Source organism: Taeniopygia guttata, chromosome 2, assembly GCF_048771995.1.
Source record: "Taeniopygia guttata chromosome 2, bTaeGut7.mat, whole genome shotgun sequence".
NCBI lineage: Eukaryota > Metazoa > Chordata > Aves > Passeriformes > Estrildidae > Taeniopygia > Taeniopygia guttata.
Window position 1 is genome coordinate 65342792 of NC_133026.1, and position 23603 is coordinate 65366394.

A 23603-nucleotide genomic window follows, 5' to 3' on the forward strand; every position below is an offset into this window, starting at 1 on the left:
ATAACACTTATCATTAGTCCTGGCAAACTGGGGAGGTACAAGACAACTGGAGGTTAGTAAATGAAAAGCCCATCCCCAAGAAGGGTTGGAAGGAGGATCGGAGGAAATGCAGGCCTGTCAGCCTGTCCTTTCTGGTGCTGGGAAAGGTTATGCATCTTGGGTGCAATCACATGGCACACACAGGACAGTCAGGGAATCAGGCCTAGCTAGCATGGGTTTATGAAAGGCAGGTCCTGCTCGACCAACCTGATCTCCTTTTATGACCAGGTGATCTGCCTAGTAGATGAGGGAAAGGTTGCGGATGTTATCTACCTGGACTTCTATGGCACAATTCTGGACAAGCTGGCAGCCCACACCTTGCTTAGGGGCACTCTTTGCTGGGTTAAAATCTGTCTGGATGGTCACCCAGTGAGGTGGTGAATGGTGCCACATCCCCATTGATGGCCAGTCACTAGTGGGGTTTCCTCCAGCTCAGTACTGGGTGTTTAATATCTTTATCCACAACCTGGATGAGGGGATTTGAGTGTACCCTCAGTAAAATTCATGGATGACACTTAGTTCAGCAGCAGTGTTGATCTGCTGAAAGGCAGGACAGGAAGGTTTGCAGAAGATCTGGACAGGCTGGACTAAAGAGTCAAGGCCAATGAAATGAAGTTCAGCATGACCAAGTGCCAGGTCTTGCACTTTGGCCACAACGCCACGCAGCTCTACAGGATGGGGAACAGAAGTGCCTGGAAAGCTGCCCACTGGAAAAAGACCTGGGGATGCAGCTTGACAGTGCCTGAGCATGAGCCAGCATGTGCCCAGCTGGCCAGGAAAGCCAATGGCATCCTGGCCTATATCAAGGACAATGTAGCCAGCAGGACCAGGGCAGAGATCGTCCTGCAGGACTCAGCACTGGTGAGGCCACACCTCAAATCCCATGCTCAGTTGTGGGCCCTTCACCACAAGGAAGACACTGAGGGGCTGGAGCTTGTCCAGGCAAGGGCAGTGGAGATTACAGAGTTGCATAAGGAGCAGCTAAGGGATCTGGGAATGCTTAGCCTAGGGAAAAGGAGCACCTGGGGTGACTCCATCACTCTTTACAACTACCTGAAAGGAGGCTGCTGTCAGGTGGAGGTTGACCTCTTCTCCCAGTTAACAACTGCCAGCTCAAGAGGAAATGACCTTAACTTAGATATGGTAGGTTCAGGTTGAACATCAGGAAGAATTTTCCCCTTGAAGAGGTGGTAAAGCACTGGAATAGGCTGCCCAGGGAAGTGGTGGAGTCACCATCCCTAAAGTCTTCAAGAACTGACTGGATGTGGCACTTAGTGCTATGGTTTAGTTGGCATGGTGGTGTTTAGTCAAAGGTTGGACTCAATGATCTTGGAGGTCTTTTCCAATCTATTCTTTGAATATATAATTCTATAGTAAGTAGTTGCATAAGAGGAGTCAAAAGGACTCTTTACTTTTTGCAAAAGCTGGGTAAAAGGCACAACACAGAGGTTACTCTGCAAGTCCAAATGCAACTGCTGGCCTTGCATCACGAGGCAGGTCCTGCTGCCAGAGCAGAGCTTATCACCACAAATCAGAAGGTGCTGGGTGGTGAACACCAGGGGCAGACTGCTTGGGGACACTATGGTGGCCAGCAACCGATTTGTCACAAAGAGCTGATAAAAGCCCCGGGTGTCTATGCAACTGAAAGCAGGGTGAACTATGTGATGCCTAAGACCAGGCAGTCAGCAGGAAGAGGACTGCACTCCTGGTGTTCCTATGGAAGCAGTCAGGTCCTAGAAGAATAAGCAGAAGCTTCAGCTAGCTCCCCAGATGGCTATGTAGTTGGTGTGGCAACAGTAGGACTGGCTGGAGGAAAAGAGAGTAAGAACCCACCTTGGCAAGAGAAAGGTAAGGCAGAGGGGTGTCAAGCACATTGTGATGTGCTTTAAGACTCAAATAGGAGGTAAAACACCACAAATTTCATTCTGTACACACAGTAACATCACCAGAGCTTAGTCCCTGAGCAGGTTGGATATTAAATTGATCAAACTGGTAATGAAAGTGGGAATTGTTCCATCTCAGCTGACACAAGGCAGGTGACCTTATTAAAAAATATGCCAGTGTATTTAATGGGGTAGGGCAGTTTCATGGGGAATTCATGATTAATGTGGCTATAACTCTGGAGATCCCACAGCAAATGCCCCTGGAAAAAGTCTTACTTCCGCTATGAGATGGCCCATAAAGAAAAATTAATATGGTACTGTGTGAATACAGATACAGGCACATAAATACATAAATCCACCACTGTTGTCTGTCAGTGATGCCAAGGTACTCCAGAACTGCTGTATTGATTAGAGGACATGATGGCCTCATGCTGGACACAGCAAGCTGGGTGTGTAAGAAACCTCAGAGCCTGCTGAGGGGTGCAATGTCTCTCTCTGTGCTCTCTTCAGGCTGACCACCAGGAGCAATTCAGACTCCTGCACTGTTTAGTCACAACAGAAGACACCATTTAAGACACTGGGCTCATGTAATGTCTTGAGCAAGACCTGACTTGGAGAACTATCAGAAGCTCCTGACAACCAACAGCCTGGAGCAGGGCAGTGGTTGCAGCTGAGCTCTGCGTGTGTGTGTGAAAAGGGTCTGGGAGTGAGAAATGCAATTGTCTGTGCATCCCTTAGATGGAGCAGGAACTCAGGACAGTCATAACATCGCAGACCGGTATGTGTCCCCAGCAGGTGCTGAGGCCTTTGGAAGGCAAAGGAGATGTGCAAGCAAATGTGGCACTTTTCCTGGCACCCTTCCAGCCTACAACCATTTGTAGACCAGGATCTTCTGAGAAGGACATAACTGCTGTCTATCCAAAAATGGTTCTCTGTCATGAACTTGCCCAGACATATAACAGAGCCCACAGAGATAGAATAAGCAGGGGCTTAGGGATAAAGCTGCCTGTTTTCTTCTCATTGCTGTAGGTACAGAGAAAAGTGTACATTCTTTGAAAATAAAAAGTAGCATTAGCAAAACGTAAACCTAAATAAAGGCTTGGGGCTCGGGCCAAGGAGCATTGTGTTGCACAGTGTGAGTGACAGCCAAGAAGCTGTAAGTAGTTCCCAAAGAGAAATTGAACTCAACTGGAAGAAAAGATACAAACACTTGCAGAATTTTGACTGCAGAATACAATTGTAATTCAAAGAAGGATCCAGATGTGCCGCAAAAGACAGGTTGCAGAAAACACCATGAAATAACCTGTCTCAGGACACAAAACAGATGTTAAGACACCAGCTGCCAGGTGTGTATAGTAACTGGGCAATCTAATAAAAAAACCTCGGCCTGGGAGAAGCTGTTCAGCAGGAAAGGACCAGACAAGGCTCTCTGCAGGAGCTGAGGAATGCGATGTTGTGCAAGGCATAGAGATTTCCAGTAGTTTTCTGGCCTCTTTGCCCCTTTATAACTGTCTTGACAACTTTCCAGTGACCCAGGATAGGAAGACAAGATTGTCCCAGCTTCAGTAATGCTATCAGGGTCTGTCTTTAACCCCTTGGGGAATGGTGATTGCAGCCACTCCCCTTCCCATTAGATAGCCATAAAAGGTTTTTGTGTAAGCAGTTGAACAAGGGACCAAAACATAAACATGAGCCTCCACCCTAAGAAAAGGCAAACAGAAAGGTGCTTGGCAATTCGAAACACTCAGGAGTGAAGTTTGATGCTCTTGCTTAGCAGTTTTGGGTGTGTACTCATCAACAGCTCCAGAAGATAGCGAGGAAAAAGATGTGGAGATGATGTGAAAACTTGATAGAGCCTAAAGCAGGACTCCTTCTAAAAACGGTGATACAGGCTTCCATATGTCTGTGGATAGCAAAGACAGGGGGGAAAAAGGTCCCCTGTCTTCACATCAGAACTGTGGTAACTTTTAGTGCAAGATTGGGGCTCACGCATTGTGAGGTAGAGGGCTCAGCCCAGACTCCTGGTTATGCAGTGACGAGACCCTGGCACACAGTGAAGCCTCCAAAGGGACAACAAGGCAAACAGAAGTTGAACATCTTAGGCTAAATCTTAAGAAAAAACTTTGGGCTACAAATGATGACGTTTCCACTGGTGGGAAGAAAACTGCAGCTGTGCAGCACTGGTCAGCCTCCTTCCCCAACAGCCAGGGTTTGTACTTCTGCCAGTGGGTTCTCATTACCCACAAAGAACCTGGCAGGCTCTAACAGTCAAGGATTTCTAAGATTATCTCCCGAGCAGACTTGCAGTGCAGTGTGATGGGGATGCTTTCAATCCTAAAGCCCTTTGGGAGATTCCAGAACCCCAAAACATCTGGCACCCACAGATGGTGATGAGAAAATGTTTTTCCAAGGTAAGTCCTGGCTTGGTTCTACCTAAACCTACAGGAAAATCTCTCCTAGGTAGGAATACTTTAAGGACAGTAGATACCTACTACAGCCCTCTGAAAAAGAATCCTGATAATTCAGTGAGGGAAAAAAAAATTGAACAGTGATCAAGCTAATTTGTGTTATGATGAGAAAATATATGAAATGTGAAATACCTGTCAATAGGTAAACTGTTAGACTTAGCATTTATTAAATTTTTCTTTATGCTTAAGATGAATCACAAAATATCACAAATGTTTTTTCTTCCTGAATAGTCCAGGACTATCCCGATTTTAACCAAACTGCAATGTTAATAGCAATTAGCAGAGATCATAAGCATATTTCTAAATGATGACAAACTCCTTTTGTTACCTTTGCTGAGTGTAACAGTATCCCCAGCCCAGCTACAACTAAGTAATGGTACTGTAATATAAACCATCACAGTAAAGAAAGCTGGAAAAGACCTGGAAAATCCCCAGGTCTGAACCAGTATGACCCGTAAAACTGCCGGAAAAGCTACGCCTAACCTGCAAATGAAAACCATCATCAGGAAAATTCCAGCCTCTCCGGACAATCTAATTCACACTTAACTGTTTATCACTACAAAGCTTCCATTATGTCTCTTCTGATGCTAAGATGATTAGTTTTTGTCCTGTGCACAGAGAACAGAGAGAATCAGCTATTCCCTTCCTGTTTGAACTAGAATTTGCTTCTGGTTCACCTTTTTTACATATTTGAAGACTTCCTGTCCCCCTTCCCCCTTTTTTTTTTTTAATTCCTAATAAATATATATATTTTTCAGTCATTCTTGACAGTAGATGTTTTCTAGATCCCTATGAGTTCTCTGCTCATGTTGTACCTGGCAACAAGTTATATTGTCAGAATAAAAAGCATGATAATGCTACATGTTTAGTGGAGGCATTAAAAATAATAACAGTGATCTGATCCATATATCTGTTCTCTCTGACACAGCCAGTCAGTCACCTGTACCAGCAGCCAGGGCTGTGGTCAGACTTGCTTGGCAGAGAAGGTGACTCCCAACCTGCAGATGGAGTTGCTTTACTCCTCTAGCTGCTAAGAGACCTGCAGCTGTGAGCAGACCCTTGGCCATGCAGACACCAGGCTGCAGGGACATTGCTATGACCTGTCACCTCTTTGAGGGTCTAACACCATCTGCCTCACTTCACACACTGAGACGAACAACTTGGGTTCATGTTCATAAAGCTAGGATGCACCCAAATGTTTGCAAAACCCATTGTAAGCTGCCTTTGGACACTCCTCCAGGGCAAATTGTAGCTGTACATTTGTACATTAGCATGTACATTTGTACTTTACCATACACTAATGTGTGCATTAATCTGCAGTGAGAAAACAGATCCCTATCCGTGCTTTGACTACACCAGAGTCAGCTATAAAATCTAGTCATACTTACAGAAGAAAGCCAGCTTCACCACCACAGCCTGCCTGTCCTCTATTAGCACGTGTTTAATTATGTCTTGCTTTCCCTGCACGGAAGGATAAATGAGCAGGGAAGAGGATGCCATGCTGCTGCTCCTGAGCAGGTGATGAGGAGCAGTTTGCACAGAGGAGGAGGGAGCTGTCGAGTGCTGTGCTTTGGAGCAGTAGCAAGCCTGAGTTGAAAAATGTGCCCTGCTAAGCGGCTAGGCAGCTTACCTATTCCTAAAACCTTTGTACTGAAAGTCTGCTGCAAATGCAGACAAGCAGCGAAGCTCCTGCCTGGAGCTTGAGACTGCAGCAAGACAAAGGTGGATGAGATGGATGCACTGTCTGGACCCTGCTGCTTGTGCAGACAGATGTGCTCACTGACTGTGTGCAATTAGAATACCCGATGGTTTTGCTGGACCATGTGAGCTGAGCTAGCACTCGCCTCAATGTGTCATTCCATCTCTCCCATTTGCTGCCTGTGCTGCTGCGTTGTGATTGTCCAGTGTCAGTGCTTCAGGTAGGTTTGAATTTTCTTCTCTTTCAACAGTCAGATTATGGTTGCTTGGGAAGTGAAAGAATGGCAGGGACTGCTATGAGCAAGGAAAAAGGAAATGCAGGTGAGTGATGGGATTAAATTTTGACTGTTTTTGTGCTCAGTCTGCTTTCACTTCCCCTGTGCTGACAGCTTCCAGCCTTCCAGATCAGAGAAGACATGTGAGTAAGGCACATGTTAGAGGACCCCTGCCAGGCAGGGCTGCTCCAACAGGAGAGTTTTAGAGAGACCATGCACACTGTAGGACATCCCAAAACAACATAAGACTGTGGGAATCCAGGGCTTCCCTCTGGCTGCCCAGGAGGGCATGGGACCCTGGCAGGGGGTCAGGAACCCCCCTGTACAGAGCCCCGAGAGACACTGTCTGTGATCTCTGTCCGTGGAAAAGAGTTTTCAAATTTACAGGATGAATTACAAGCTTTGAGTGTTTGATAAGAGTAATAATTAAGTGTGGCACGGGTGCAAAAGTAAAATTTTAGGTTTCTAGATTAGGGGTTCAGAGGGGACAAGATGGAGGAATTGGGTGTGTCTTGTCCTTTTCCTCCTTCTTCATGCCCTCCATGTTTCACTGTAGTGTTGGCATTTTTCTATTGGTTTAGGCTGGGGACACGCTGTTTAACGTAGATGATAGATATTGGCACATTATTGTGTATATAGCACAGGTAGTTTCTGGTATATAATGTTTGTAACATCCCACTGAGGGGCAGAGCCCCACACGCTGCCCTGCAGGACAGATCTGCAGCAGGGCAGCAGAACATGTTAGAGATAAGCAAGAATAAACAACCTTGAAACCAGCACAGACGAATTATGGCTTCTTCTTTAGCAATGGGGCAGAAAGACAGAGACTTTTTACAATCTTGGAATCATCAATACCACAGATTCCGACATAAGACCAAAGACGTTTCCTCCCATTCAGTTCAGAAGGTGTGAGGGATGAAGAGATCCTTTACTTAGGCACAAAACAGCAATTTGTGGCTACACGCACTTCCTAACCAGAAAAACCACACTGAGGAAAAATTGTTTGCTCCCTACGGGCTCACTGAGAATTTAATAGTGGTGCCAGTTTGAACTGATAGCTTTGCATAAGAGGGCCAGGAAAAGGAATATCATGGTACAGGTGGTTTTTGTCTTAACAACAAAATTTAAAATGCCAAGTGACTCGAAGTAAACATGAAATGCATCGCAATTGTCACTACTGGCTGAGGCCAAACAGGAACTCAAAACCAATATGCAAAACCTGTGTATCTTGATTTTTGATTAGCTAACAAATTGGCTGAAACCAATTACCTACATTTGTTAAGGCCAGGAGCAGTTTACTGAGTGCTAACCCTGTTCCTAAGACAAATAGCCTCATTGTCTGGAAAGGTCTATTCCCATTCATCCACATGGAAGACATTTCAATCCCCAATCCTACTGGGGAGTATGTTTCTGCTACAGGAGCCACACCAAAAACTCCTCTCAGGCTAAAAGAAAATTGCTTAAATGCAGGTCCAAGGAACAATAGAAAGGAGTGGCACTGCAAATCTCAGTCAGCAGTAGTTTTAGTTCTGCCAGCACAGAACCCTTTTATACACAATCTATTTTTTAAATTGCATGGTAAATTTGACCATCTATTATTTTGTCCCATAACTCTGTTCTTGCACTCAGAACAGAAGAAGCCAGGACCCTCATGGTGTTTCTTCACACTTTGCTGGTGATAGGTGCCATAATATGGTTTAGAAGTACATCTAGATTTGGCTGCTCCTTGCATCTGAACTTTGGGTGAGTCTGTAAATCAACAGCACCAATACCTGAAAAAGACTTTTTCCATTGAGATGGCTCATGTGATTCATACACTATTTTTTTTTGTTTGACTGGCTTTGGTTTGTTTTTTTGGTTTGTTCTTTTGTTTTTTGTTTGTTTGTTTGTTTGTTTGTTTTTGATTTGTGTGCTGGCCTTATAGTCACCAGCTGTCATGGCAATTTGCCTTTTTGAAGTGTCAGACAGGGGAGTGGTGATTGTTCCTGCATATAATTCAGTGTAACAATCAAATTAGGAATGAGTTGGAAGCACTCTGGGCAGGTCTGGTCTCCCTAGGACAGCATTCACCAGTGACTGAGCTGGAACATGTTTTCCCCTCATGGTGGTGTTTGCTGTGCATTTCATTGCTAAACTTGGGTAGTGGTCTCAGCTCAGGATCTGTGCATCTTTAACAAGCTGTGTAGTTGGCCTGCAGCAGCATTTCTCCCTCTGTAGCACAATGCACTGCCCACTCAGAACATTTACTGGCAAAATCTCAGATCAACTGGTTTTGCCTCAGCATTGCTTCACATTGGAGCAAAAGAATGTGATGTTGAGAAAAGTTTGCATGCCCCAAACATGCTGTGTCATGGCAGGAGATGAACAAACTCATAGCTGGAACAAAGAGACTTACCAAGGATTTCACTTTAGTCACAGCTCTGTCAAGCTCTCATTGCATAGGTGTGTTATACCAGATGCATACGAAGTTCTTAGAAATACAAATGTCTCATCAGAAAGCCTAGGGTTAGTCTAAAGAGTTTAAATAGTAGGCTTTGCTAACCCAGTTCCTTGTGATGGACGTAAGCCTGGTGCTCATCACAAGTCATCCATGACTCTTAATAGAAACTTTGTCAGATTTCAAATTTGTAAATGAAAATATTGCTGAAAAAAATGGATGGCATAACTCTATGCAGGGGCAAAAAAATTCTTCTGCTTCTTATATGTGAATTTTGATAGCCTTACTTGAGAAATGAAGAATAGAGAAGACAGAAATATCAAGGTGGAAGATGGATGAGTGGTTCTTCTTCATCCTGTGTTCTTTGGCTGGACAATGTATGCATTGAACTGGGCTTCTGATTATTGCCTTCTAGAAATTGTATTTATTCAGAATATCAAAGAGCAGAAAGGCCACAATAGCCTGTACATATGCTTGATCTAGTAGTATAATTGTCACTGAGACATATTGAAGTAATATTTATTTCATGTTACAAGTCTTTCACAATTCAGAAGCAGTGATGACTGACACATTGGGGTGGTTGAAAAAATCCTGCAAGTAAAAACAAAGAATGGCATGAGATAAATAGGAGATTTTCGTGTCACAGGGTACATGCACCAATATTTTAACAGCTATATGATACATGCAGGGAGAGTGGAGAGGAAGCAGCTAAGGAACATAGCCATACATTGAATTTGGGGATGCTCTGAAATAAGTGTCAGCTGTTCATTGGCAAGAAAATTATGTAGTCTGTCTGTTTTATCTACAGGGTGCTGTGGAGCAGCTTCCATCTGCAAGTTGTCCTTCATCTACAGTGCTTCTACATCAGTGATGACTGTGCAACTATTGATATTGAAAGTAAGGGCAGCAGCTGCACACTCTGCATCAGACAGATCCATAAGTCCTCTAGCAGGAAGCAAGTAGAGCTATCAAAACAAGCTATTGGCGGTGTCTGATGTTGCATTTCAAGAGAGACTTTTTCTGAGGAGCAATGAATTGCTTCTCTGTGCAGCACACAGATACAGCCTTTTTGCTGTTCTGAGTCACAGGTTTTTACTTCCATTTGTTTTCTACACTGTTAATTTGCAAGCACACAAACCTCTTAGGAAGTTGAACTTCTCAGCAAGCTTGATTTTAGCAGAAGCCTGTAAAGCAGTTATTGAGGACAAGGTGTCCTTCTGAAGGAAAATGCTGTTCAGAGAACCCAGCTGCACAGAGTACGTCACACAGAACTACCGCATCACCTGCGCCCTCGCAACTGAGGAGGACACCTACTTCCTTGCCTACCTCATGACATTGCACAAAGAGTTTGACACCTTCGAGTTTTTCTTCAGGGAGCTGTTCATGCTCCAGAATGTCTGCCGTGTTCATGTGGATGTCATTCAAGAAGCCATTGCCCTTCCTGCAGGCAGCTCTGCTTTCTCGGCACCCCCCTCATTTCCTGGGCAAAGAGGGTGATCTAGGGCAGCATCTCCCGCCTGTGGACTGACCTCCACTGCATGAGAGACCTGCTTGGCCTTGGCCATGCCATGGTGCTACTCAACTCCTGTGGTCAGGACCTCTCCTTGAAGCACAACAGGGAGATCATCCAGCTGCTGAAGGGCTTTGGGCACAAGAACATCTCACCCAGGGTGCTGCCACCTCTCCAGGTCACCCCCTGCATCAAATATGTGCACAGGGAGCAATTTTACTCTTCCTTTTCTTTCATGCTGTGGACATTTGTGTGCAAATGTCCATCTGACCATCTGTTTGGCTCTGTGTCCGTGGTCATCACCTGGTCCTTTGTGGGGTTCATGCTGCAGGACCAGCACGTTCTCCATCTGCTGGCATGGCCCGAGGACGTCCAGGTGAGCATGCTTCCACTTGTTTTTTCTGTAGACACACACACACACACACACACACACACACTTGTGCTTGTTTCACACATGGACAAAGCTGGAGAGGGACTTCTTACAAGAGTATGCAGTGATAGGATGGGAGGAGTGGCCTTAAATTTAAAAAGGGTACGTTTAGATTACATGTAAGGAAGAAATTCTTTGCTCTGGTAGTGATGTGGCAAAGGAACAGGCTGCCTAGAGAAATGCTGAATGGCTCATCCCTGTAAGTGTTCAAGGCCAGGCCGGATGGGGCTTTGAGGAACCTGGTCTAGTGGAAAGCGTCTCTGCCCATGGAAAGGGGTTTGGAAGATCATTATTACAAGATCTTTAAGATCTTTTTCCAACATAAACCATTTTATGATTCTATATCATAGGTGCACATGCACATACACAAGCATTATCTGAAGTTGATTTTGGCAAAATCTAAATGAAAAATTGAATTGTTATATAAGGCTGATCTATCAAATAATCTTAGTGGCCCTTTAGGATCATTGAGGGAGAGGTGTCTGTGCTGTCCAGAATGTGCACTACCATCCCATGATCGAGCAGAAAGATGTCTGGGGATCTAAATTCAAACAAATCCCTGGACATTTCAGCTGATTCACCTGTAAAATCGGAGATGATGAAAACAAAAGTAATAAAGGTTAATATATGCAATCTATGCAAGCATTGTAGTGAAGAAATTTTTTACAAGATGTTCATTTTGGTGTGAGAAATTTCTATTTTTAAAATTGAAGTTAATTCCCCCCCAGAAAATCAGAATTCAGGCTGAAGTCGACTTTTAGTCTTCACTTGCTTTTCTATGGGACCACACACAGCAGCTCTCCCATAGCAATTGCAAAACACACATGTAACTCATAACCACTGCCTAAACTCTATTGTACAAGGTCAAGAATTTCTGCAGAGAAGCAGAATAAGAGCCAGTATTTTCATCTTTACTGTGTGTATTTACTATTGCTTTCACCTTGATCACATGACTGGGAAAGGATTGGAAGATGAACAGGATTTCACCCTCCTGCATGTTGCTTTTAGAAGCTCCTGGTAGGACTCCACTGCTCCAAACTGTCTAGAGCTTTCCAGCAGCCCAAAGCAGGAATATCAGTCCAAGGCAGGGATACGAGGAATGGAAGTACAGGTAAATATTTTCTCCTGTCTTTTTCTTTCTTTCCACCTTCTCCCTACTGTAACTTGTGGGAAATAAACATAGGGAGCCGTAACAGAGGCAGAACATGTTTACTTTAATTTTCAAATTGTCGCATAACTTTATGAGCATACTGCTTGTTCTTCTGATAACTGTATTTTACAACTGCCTGCAAAAGTGACTACTGATCGAGATATTTATAGAATAATTATGAGCATGTATTATTTGTAGCTAGATCACTTTTCCAGGTTGCTGTGATCTTATTACAGTCCATTGCCTCAGAAGCCATAAACCTGGAACCAGATATGTTCTCCACAGTTAGAAAACTTTAGGTGGTTGACATTTGTGTAGTTCACAGAGCCTACATATTTCATTGTTATTTCCATGATAACCACTGTGTGTTTTCCAGTATGAGCATAATATTTTTTTGTGATTGTTCTTTTTTGCGTCTGAAAGATGTAACATTTCCACAGCATATGTGTTTATTTTCCTCTTCATTTTTTTTCCTTGCCATCACATTATATTGCCTGTCCAAAAGTGGCCATGTGGCTCTGACAGATGTGCTCAGAGGCTGTGGTTTTTGAAGGCTGTACAGGATTTTGAACCCAAACTTACAAGGATAACAGTCAGACACTCACCTGAATGTATCCAAGTCAGATCCAAGAGTGCTGGGCAACTCTGGGGTGAGAAGTCATCCCTCTCAGTGTGTGGGATGTTAGCCTGGTACTCCGTTCCGGGCTCTGTCCAAGTTTGACCAGGCCACTTCCTTTCAGTTTCCAGGTACATCACAGGGAGATAATGATTTCAGGATGGTGGTCCAGTTGTTAGAACAAAAAGTTGCAGGCCTCCAGGCAAGCAGAGGAGTCATTTAAGGACCAGTTTGGATTGATAACATAACATGAAAGAACTAAACCAAACAGTTATTTGCAGTGTCAGTATCAACCAGGATAATCTCAGTTCAGATAAAAGATAAAACAAGACTTGCCCACAAATCCTAAAATAGCATGCTTATTACCTAGAGTCATGTAATGAAGACCAAGACTTTTTCTTACCCCCTTAAAGGCTAAAGACTTTCAATCCTATTCAGCTGGTTTTCAAATAACAGCCTTATCTTTGGTATTTATCTCAGGCCGCTTATCTTGCACATGACTCCTGTATGACAGAAAATTCTTGAAAGTCACCTTTCAGATAAGAAAGAGAAGCATGGGGGAATTAAGGGAAAGTATTTCCAAGGTATGCAGGTCTGAAATGTCTGTCTGGCCCTTAATGACTTTCCCCACGACTCTGGAGAAGCACGCACCACCACAGTGCAGGTCAGCGGCCATGTCCCAGGTCAGCCATGTTACCACTGGGACACCTTTCCTCTCTCTGCTCATATAAAGCAGAAAGTGAGTTCTGATGGCCATGGGAGAGGTCTACATTGAGCCCCCTTACTTCTTCCAAGCCAAATGCCACTTTCATGCAATGTCGTGGCACATTTGGGACACAAGCAGTCTCCTGCAAACAATCCCTCATGGTTTGACATACACCTCTGCTGGTCACCAGCAATTTAGGCCTTGCTCAAGTGGGAAAATAAATGTCACAAGAAGTAATAGCAGAGCTTTTCATTCAGAGACACCAGCATGCTTTTACAAGAGAGATCAGTGCTTTTATTTCTTCATTCACAGAAGCGGGCAGAAAAGGGTGAAATTATATTCCCGGTGTCTTAAAGTAGACCACGGGCAAAGCCGTCACCGGTACACTGACACCTGACTCCCAGTGTAATGTACTGGCTCACCTCTGGAATGACAGAACGTGGTTCCATTGTCACCTCTGCTCTCTTTGCTACGGGTGAGTGTGCGCAAGATGCCTGAGCACCAGAAGCTCTTTGTTACCCTTTCTGGAGTCCCTCTTGACAGCTTCTTGGCAAGTTGGCCTCTGTTCTCTCTGCACTGCTAGAAAGACACCAGGACTTTTACTGCAGCCTGGGAAACATCAGAGGTACTCTCTCCTACCTGCTTCAATAGGATGTGTGCAACAGCAGCTGCTGCTGCGGGGACCAGTCTTCCAGTGTTGTCCTTTCCTCTTGCTTTCCTTCCCTGATGGCAAAGCATGGTCTGGCACTCATCCAAGATATTTGTTCCTGAATACCACAAACAAACAAACAAACAAAACCAACAGCAAAAAAAAGCACCTGCATGAGAACATTCTCACCCAGACATTGATTTACTCATATCTCCTAGGATTCACTTACTGCAGGAGGTGTGGGAACATACTAAGCTACTGCGGCATCACTCGGCTGAGGCAGGGCTCAGTGAGTATTACTAATCGAAATATAAGAGCTGCTAAATGCTTAGCAATCCTAAGAGCTGCAGGAGAAAGTTTGCCTGTAACAACTGGCTGCCACAGCAACCACCCATTCACTCCCCTCCCCATGGGAGTGCCCAGCTCTGTCCTGGCTCCTGAGCAAGGCTGCAGGCCCATCCCGACATGCTGGAGCAGCCCTTCTGAGCTTCCATGCGAGAGAAGACACTAATGTGTGGTTCCTCCCTCTTCCCCAAAATGTGGGGCATCTGTCCCAGGGGGGAAGAGGGTGGGAAAGCAGCACCGTGTCACAGCTGCTCTTGTTCTAGCTCGAAAGGGACACGGGGTACACAGCATGCCAGCACTGCCTGCTGCAAACCTGACAAACTTTTGCATCCGTGTGACTAGGAGGTTACTAGAGCAGGTAGCCCACAGCGTCCTGTGCAAGCCCACAAGCCCAGATCACTCATGATCTAAAGGGTAGGTCACATTAACCACAGGGCTGCTTTCCATCATGCTGAGAACTTGAGCAGTCTAAACCTGCAAACTTCCAGTGTATTTTTTGTTGCTGCTAATCTGGCACCAAAACTGTGAATCGATGGAAGATGACATTGCATTCTAGCTTGTACTTACCTTTCCAAGGATTCAGAGTTGTGTGCCAGCCACAATTCCAAGTGGTTTTGACACAGTTGCTTATTGTCTCTGTCTAAACTCAAAGAATCAGACTCACCTCAGCTCTCTCCAGGCAGGAAGAAGGTTGCTAATATAGCCATAAATTTTATCTATTATTGCAAAGGAATGAAAATGGCGGATAATTCTGTTTGTGGGTGGAGTGTTAAACCACTCCTAGACTTTAAAAGTATATCTGCATCATCCTTGTTATGTGTATTTTAGATAATTTGTGCTTGTGAGAAATAGATTAATGAAATATGTTATACTGGTAAGAAATATTCCTGTAAGTTTTCTTAAGCACTCAATCTGGGGACAGGGGGAAGGGAAGGTTGCTTCACAGTATTTTGAAATCTCAGTTGGCAGCAGGGAGAAAAGGACTTAATTTGCAAACGGATGGACTGTGGCTAGGAAATGAGTGCTTCTCCAAGGTAATCCAAGGAACACCCAGGCGACAATACTCCGTAAGTATTTCAGATTGAGATAGCCAGTGCCATCAAGAAGACAGCATCTCGAGTTCCAGTAACCCTCTGATTGGCATACATCGCTTCCCAGACACGGTTTTGTTCAACTCAGCAGAGAAAAGAGACTCTATGAATATGTGAGACTTTGAATGGAAAGAAAAACCCATCGCCTGAAATCCCTGCCTCGAGCAAAATAAACTGTATAAAAACCGGTTGAGCAGGGTGATTGCTGTGAACATAGGGGACTTCTGCTGCAGCAGTCAAACCTGTGTCTCACCCAGTGCCGATCCCGGGCTCAGCACTGACCTTTTTTTGATAGTGGCTTTTAGTTGTTATTCTCTGAATTTATATGTGGACCATTTAATAAATTTTCTTTAATTAATAAATTGGAGCATTCATTTATAACAGTCCTGATGTCAATTCCACAGCTGGGAGCTGAAAGAAAAATGGCCACAGGTATGTCTCCAGTAGCAGCAGTAGGATCACTAGGGAGATGGGAGTCCTTCACTGCAGTTTCTGTGATGCAGCAGCCTTGCTTCCCAAATAGAGCTGTTAGCTGTCAAAGGACACCTCATTCACACCCCTTGGATGTGAGTGTGAGATGAAAGAGAAATACCAGAAGATTCTGAGTAGCACTACTAGTATATTCATCTACCACATTAGCCATTTCCTTATTTTTAAGTTTTTACATGTCCAGTTGCTTGAACAGACAGACCTGCAATTTTTTTCAGATGCTTTAGCTTGCACTGAACTTTTCACAACAGCAGCTTAATAATTCAAAGTCATTTTGGTACCTCTCCCTCCCACTGTCTCTTGTAGACCTTCCCTGAAATGCATGTCATGCTAATTTACACTAATGTGGTTCTGTTCTGCCTGTATAATTGTTAATTTTCCTTAGCTTAGTCCCCACCCTTCAAAAGTCAGACAGACAGAGACACACAGTTTTTTTAAAATATGATTCCAGACAGTGATGCTGGTTGAATAAGCCATACTCTAGAAAAAAGGTATTTTGTACCTATGTCTTCATCATTACTCATATAACTAATCCTCATTCTTTTGTTCCTATTCTCCATTAGTTTAATGAGACTTCCTGATTGAGTAAGAACTTCTCATAGGAATAAAGTATTAAAAAAATAGGGATTTTCCTGTGGCTGTTTTTGAGTCTCATGCCCACAAAGTTGTTGTAATCTCACCATCAAAACCTTCCTCTTTTGAAAAACCTGCTCAAGGGAAAGTGTTGCAACACCATTGAAGCAATCACAAAAACACCTTGATTGCCAAATTTCTGAAAAATTACTCTTGTCCTCTAGCCCCCATTCAGATATTTTAATTCACCTGAGAAGATACAACTTAAAGCAGGCTTTGGTCTATATGCAATTCACAGTCATTGGAATTTAAGTGCTGCAAAGGAATAATCCTTTTCTTCACAACCAACTGTTTGCTTCTCACTGAAACAGCTCTTAGTGATGATGGGATAAGGATGGGTATATTTTCAATAAGACCTGTTGGAAAAGCACAGCTACTAAATGGAAGGAGCTTGTGCTCCCTCCCTTGGCTCTCCTTTACCTTTTCAACTATCAGACATTGCTGTAAGAGGCTTTAAAGACCACAGCTCCTCGAAGAGCAGAATTAGATGAGAATAATTTAAGGAAAATTTGTTTTTGTCTCTAAACACGGACATCAGGTAATGTCTGTGATAACTCATGCATGTAACGAATGAAACTTCACTCCAGCAGTAACAGAGATTTTCTTGACATTCCCAGATGCTGAGTTGCCAACAGCCCTGGGATTTTTTGGGGGGAAGATCCAGCCAGACTACCTGAGCCTATCCCCTCTTTTCACCTATGAGCAAATTCATCTGACCACACCTAAAGTTGTGTTGCACACAGCTGTGTGTTGAGATCCAAACCCTGATGCCAGCACACAGCAAGAGTGGCAATTGGCAGAACCATGCCTAAATGGGCACTGGGGTGGCCACTGGCAATTCCTGCAAAGCAGCTCTCCCATTGCCTGTCCTTGGCACCCAGCATACACCCACAAGTCCTGCTCACTCCCACTGGGAGAAGCAAGTGTTTCCTGAACCGCCGTCTAGAATTCAGCTCCTCAAAACCAACACTGCAACACTCCCATATACACTAGAATTAGTTTATAAGTCAAGAACAGCACAGAAAAGCCTTCTCCAAAACATCAGAGGAAGTTACTAGAACTGAGACCTTTTCCTTATTATCCACCTGATGTGTAAACACAGGAGGTGCAGTTTAGCACTCTTATGACTGTCAGCAGCCTAACAGCTCAAGATGATGACGTGCATTTCCTTAAATCAGAACATGTTGTTTTAAATAAGCTTCTTGCTTTTTTCTGAGTTTTAATTCTTTCCAGCTTCTGAGGTCTGCTTTGAAACTCAACAATCTTGAGTTTATTTTAGCTAAACCTTCATCCCCCCCCCACACACACTTTTGCTTTCGCATACCCCACTGAAATGAAAATTTCTGGTGGCAAAATATGAAATTGAGCTCATCATCCCACCCACAGCTCATCATCTTCTCTCCATCCTCCTAAACACAACCTTTTACCAAAAGGAAGGCATTAGGGAAGGGGTGCAGGGTAAGGGCTATCCAATAGAAGCCAACAAGGGGAAGGAGCAAGCCCTGCAGCCCAATCTTGCTTTGAGGAAGGGGTGGAGGACAGGGAACATTCTAGAAGGGAACAAAGGAGGTACAAGGAGATTGACAGACAGTTGGCAGGAGAATCCTGGGATAAACTGAACCATTAGGGAAGCCAAATGTTGTACATGGAACAAAGCATTACAAACATACTACAAGGAATATTTAAAACCTACTACAGAAGAACAAACTGCAAAACAATAGACTACCACACAGGATCATGCAGGAGGTGCTGGCCATTCCAGGGGTGTGCCAAGGCTGGTAGTGTGGGCACTGTGATGGAGTGAAGGGGCTGGTGGTGGCCACCTTGGTGCTGCTGGTCACTGCTGTGCTGCCGAAGCACAGTGGGGGCGAGTGGTGGCAGTGGGGCTCTCTGAAGGCCATGGGGCTGGAGTGGGCATGTGGCACACCTCTGGCAAGGTGGGCACCCTGCCTGAGGGGTAGGCAGCACTGGGGCATAGGCCTGCCAATTCTAAGTGTCCTGCAGCCCACTTATACGTGACCCACCTCAAGCTCTGCACGTTTCCCAGACATAAATATATGGCTCCAGTGCCCAGCAAAAGTTACTGTTAATTTCAGTCATGTCTTGCAGAATAATATTCCCAAGGATGGGAACAGTTCAGGCAGATTTCTAAAGAGCAAACTCCTGTGCATCAGATTGTAAAGTGCAGGAGAAAAGCTCGGATCACTTGGTGGCATAGAAGTGTAAAGAAATTGTCCCTTTGCCTAGAGAGAAATGCTGAAGGAGAAGCACAGGCTGTTTCAGGGGGCTGGTGGACATTAGCCTGTTGGTAAGATAGGTTTGGTCCTGGAGTGACAAGCATGGCATTTGGAAGGTCAAGGCAAATCAGTCAGCCTTTTATGCTGCAAGATTCCCAGCCTAATGTTGGTTTAAGTGCACCTGTTACAGAAATGAGGGTGCAATGGCTCACATTGTGTAAGCTGCCTGTGTTTGTCTTCATAGTCCATGGTGGTGATGCAAGGAGGAAAGGGAAGGGAAGATGCAAGGTTGCCTCTTGGAGTCAACAGATGCAGAACAGCTCATACTGGAATTGTAATTGCAAAAAATCTGAAGAGAAGGGCTTAGAGGGGATGTTACCTTTGGGGTTTTGTTGCCTTTGTACTGTGAAAGAGGTCCAGGCTCTGAAGCAATGCTTTTCCTTCCTCCAAACCACCACCACTAAGAAAAGGCATGAAATTAAAGGCAGCAGAGGAGCTGACCCATCTCTCTTGTGGCTGTCTCCACACCTGAGCAGTGCAGTGCTGCTGGTGGCTGTTCTTAAGACCCAGTGGCAGTGAACTTGTTTCCAGAGCAGTGCTCAGTATTGCTGCCCACAATGTGGTTCTTTTCTGTTCCTGGTTTTCAAGTACAAAACTCTGATAACCATGATGGAATGAGAGAAAAGAGGTGAACAAAAGTGGAGTGAGCAGCTCATGACAAAATTTATTTTGACTTTCAGAAGCAGCACCACTTCTCAGACAAACTGTCTTTTTAAGAACAGCACCCCAGGAAAATTCTGAATCTGAAGCCAGTCACTCAAGCAACTATTTAAAGAAAAATATGATAAATTAATTCTTTTCCCCATACTTAGCTACACTTTACCCTACTTTTTAATTAACTTACAAAGATGCTTAGTTTCCTCAATTTGGGAGATGGTGAATAATGTGAAGTCAGTAGTTTTGTATTCCTGGAAGGCAGTGCCTTCCAGTATTTTTGTGGATGTCCTGGGGTCATTCCTGTTTTGTCAGATATCCTTCTGCTTTGCCATTGTATCAGCATTTTCCGAAACTTCCCATACACCACATTTATTGTCATCTGTTATGAACAGATTTTTAATTTGGGATGGTAATGCACATCCCAGGCTATTTAAAGGATCTATTCCCTGCCATCACTGTCTCTTTTCCTCTTTCATAAAGTGTTATATTTACCTTAATACTTTCTGTGAAAAAGTAATATTTTTCTGAATTTTCCCTGGGAGAAAACCACATTTTTTGGCATATTACTTTATTTGATAAACACAATATACAGAAAGGGAAAAATAAAGTTATTAAGTTCTGGTTATAGCTGACACACACTATAGTTTATGGCAAAGTGCTATGGTAGTTCTGCAGTTGGATCATACAGTCTTTTTTGCATTTGTCTTAAAAGTCATGAGTCAGTTTTTGTGGCATGGCACTCGATATGAGTGACAATACTCGGAGATTGGTATTGGGATTAGCACTGTTTAACATCTCTGTCAGTGTCACAGACTGTGGGATTGTGTGCAATCAACCCTCAGCGAGTTTGCTGCTGACACTGAGTTGTGTGGTGCAGTCAGCACACTGGAGGGAAGGGATGGCATCCAGAGGGACCTGGACAGGCTGGAGAGATTGGACTGTGCAAACCTCATGGAGTTCAACAAGGCCAATTGCGAGGTCTTGCTTGTGGGTTTGGGCAGCCCAAAGGACAAATATGGGCTGGGGGAAAATGAAGTGAGAGTAGCCCTGAGGAGAAAGACTTGGTTGTGTTGGTTGCTCAGCATGACCCAGCAGTGTGTGCCTGCAGCCCAGAAAGCCAAATGTGTCCTGGGCTGCATCCAAAGCAGCGTGGCCAGCAGGCTGGGGGAGGTGATTCTGCCCCTCTGCCCTGCTCTGGTGAGACCCCACCTGCAGTGCTGCATCCAGCACTGGGCCCCCCAACATGAGAAGGACGTGGACCTGCTGGAGAAAGGCCAGAGGAGGAATACAAAGATGATCAGTGACTGGAGCACCTCTCCTATGAAGACAGGCTAGGAGAGTTGGGGCTGTTCAGCCTGGAGGAGAGAAGATTCTCAGCTGAGTGTAGAATATCTTTCCAGTACCTAAAGAGAGCCTGCTAAGAGCTGGAGAGGGACCTTTTACAGGGACATGTAGGGATAAGACATGGGGGAATGGCTTTACACTGTAAGAGGATGGGTTTAGATTGGATATATGGAAGAAATTCTTTACTGTGAGGCACTGGACAGGTTGTTCAGAGGAGCTGTGGATGCCCCATCCCTGGAAGTGTTCATGACCAGGCTGAATGGGACTTTGAGAAACCTGGGCTTGTAGAAGGTGATAATAAGTGACAAGCAGAGGATAAACTCCTACCCATTTATATCCTGAATAGGTCCTGTGATCTGCCTAAATCTATATCTATTATTATATAACATCATAGGTTATAATTGAGTTTCAATAACTCCTTCCAATTATGTCATGCTTGAATTTGTTCTGTTAGTCTCTTTCCTTAAACCAACCAACCAACAAAAAAAAAAAAAAAAAACAAAGAAAAAATCCAGTACTTACCACTAAATTCACGGGAAGATACTATGTGTTAGTGGCCCAGTGTTCAAATAGTACTTGGAGGGCAGTGCTGGTTGGGAAGGTTACATGAATGATTATGTGAACCTGAACACAAAGCTCTTAAAGGGACTAACTATTTGATTTTCTGTTACTGACTTTCAGAAGTTTGAGAATCCATAGTCAGCACATGATGGTAGGGTGGAAGTGGTGAAGTGGATTGATATGGAAGAGAGCCACGGAGGTTGTCATGGTAATGTGTACATTTTTCTCCATTTTTTCTTTCTGTGCTAGCAACAAATATTTGATTTCAAGAATCGTTAATCCATAATATAGTTATGTGTATTGATGAGAAAAAAATTGAGAACTTCAGTCAGCTTCAATGACAGCAATTTCACATCAACACAACTATATTGAAACCAGAGAAAATACACAAATAGCATCCAGAATTATTTTGTGGAAAATCTAGTGTGGGTAAAAGTATTGGTTTCTCTTCACTGCCAGAGGAAATTTAACTGGTATTTTCAGGTGACAACACCCCGGCCTACAACATCACTAAAAGCAGTCAAGAGAATAGCAGTAGCAGGCTAAATTTCTGCTGTGTCAGAGCATAAACTCATGAGACAGGAGCTTTAGGGATGTTCTGTAAATGCAACTTGGGTTGGGTTGCCTCATAGTGCCTGCAAATCACTTAAGACTTGGAGACCAAAGTATGAGAGATCCAAAAGGAGACACCAGGGCAAAGCTCCTCTTGCAGTTACAGGAGCTTTCCATTTCTGTCATTTTTAATGGGATATTTTCTAGCTCCAACTTTTGTCTTGCTACCCTGTCATTGCTATCTTTTCCTACAAAAACAGGAATGCAGCCATGCATTCCTGGCACTTTTTGCATCTAAAAGACAAGTGTAATGAATTACAATCAGCAAGATCTTGAAAACAGGAATACAACTGCTGGTTATACATATAGATATGGTTTTGTCAAATATACTGATATTTACTACAGAGAGAAACAGAAGACTACTGGAAATAGAATAAAGATGCTGCATTTCCAAGATCATACTTGTTCTTTAAATGTCTGTTAGGACAAGGTTTGTAATAGCAAACAGGATCTTTTACTGTATCTGTGCGCCTGGTTAGAAAAATCAGATAGCATTTCAGGCACAGGAGTCCATGCCTGAAAAACAGGGGCTTACATATTTGTCTTACTTGACCAACTAACTGAACTGGAAAAAAAAATTAATTTAGATGCAGATTTTGGTTTACCAGTGTCCTTACACCACCCTGTGTAGGGACATCACAGGGGGAGATGGAAAGTGGGGAAGATAAGTATTTTCATGTCTGAAAAAGCAGTAACCAAGCTTTGGCAATAACATAGTGTTTCTGTTTTGTGTCTTGGTGTGGCATAAGACTTCTTCCCAAGTTTATTCCCTTTTGTGGCATACAGTGGTTGATGCAAACACAGCTTTGTGCTCGGTAGACCACAGCCCCATTTTAATTCCACAGTAACAGCCACTAGAGGAGGGCCATCCAACATCTGAGCAGATTTTTCCTTCAAACTCTTGGTAAAGTACACAAAATCTCAACTGATCAAGCATGCTGCAGAGAAAAAAGAAAAAAAGAAAAAATTCGGGGCTTGAGAATATTTTGGTGCAGCAAACAGAAGACAAAAGTCATGGTTTTCAGTCATCATGTCCTAAAAACAAAGCAAGGAAGCAAACCTATGAATACTTATTCCTCTAGCAGTTGTGGTTGTATACACATGGCATGTTAGCAGCACTCTTGAGTGACCCAGTCAGCTGCACAAAAGTGGTAAACATTGGGATGCCTGAATCAAGGGAGACTGTGTGCTGCTCTCCTGCCTTTCTTCTGGGTAAGCAGTGATGGCTCAAAGAATACCTCTTGAATAACAGCAGTTTACCACCAAATATGAAAACAATTTCAGGGTCTTTTAACAAACTGGATTGCAAACTGCAGCAGTTCTGTAACAGGAACACAAGACATTTAGATGTCCTGGAGCATAGCTGATAACCTGCAGGGAAGGTTCTGAACAGACAGGATCTGCCTCAGTCAGCTTATTCTGCTTTTAGGGCTGCCAGCACCTAATGATGCAGATTCCAGCAGAAAGGCACCAAAAGTTCCCTCCAGAGAAAAAATTCTGTTTGGTATTTTGAAAAGAGGAGAAGAGGGCTTTGCTATCTTGCTGTCATCGAGGGAGCTGAAGAGAGAAGTATTTCAGAGTGAGTAAATATTTCCAGTAGGAGTTTTAGGAAGGTCTAGAGACTTAAGAGAGGTCTAGGAGCAGCCCATCCCCTCCTTGATCTAATAAGCTGAATATCTCTCCCAAACTGAAAAATCCCACATAAAATAAAGC

At 43.9% G+C, this 23603-nt stretch overlaps 1 protein-coding gene across 1 annotated transcript; it reads left to right on the forward strand.

The window, feature by feature from the left end:
* Window positions 1-660: 660 nt before the first annotated feature.
* GCNT2 (glucosaminyl (N-acetyl) transferase 2 (I blood group)) lies at window positions 661-11316 on the forward strand. Its single transcript, XM_072924266.1, is given in 4 exon segments — window positions 661-900; window positions 9764-10249; window positions 10252-10686; window positions 11236-11316. Coding segments are annotated over 4 exon segments (1242 nt in total).
* Window positions 11317-23603: the final 12287 nt, after the last annotated feature.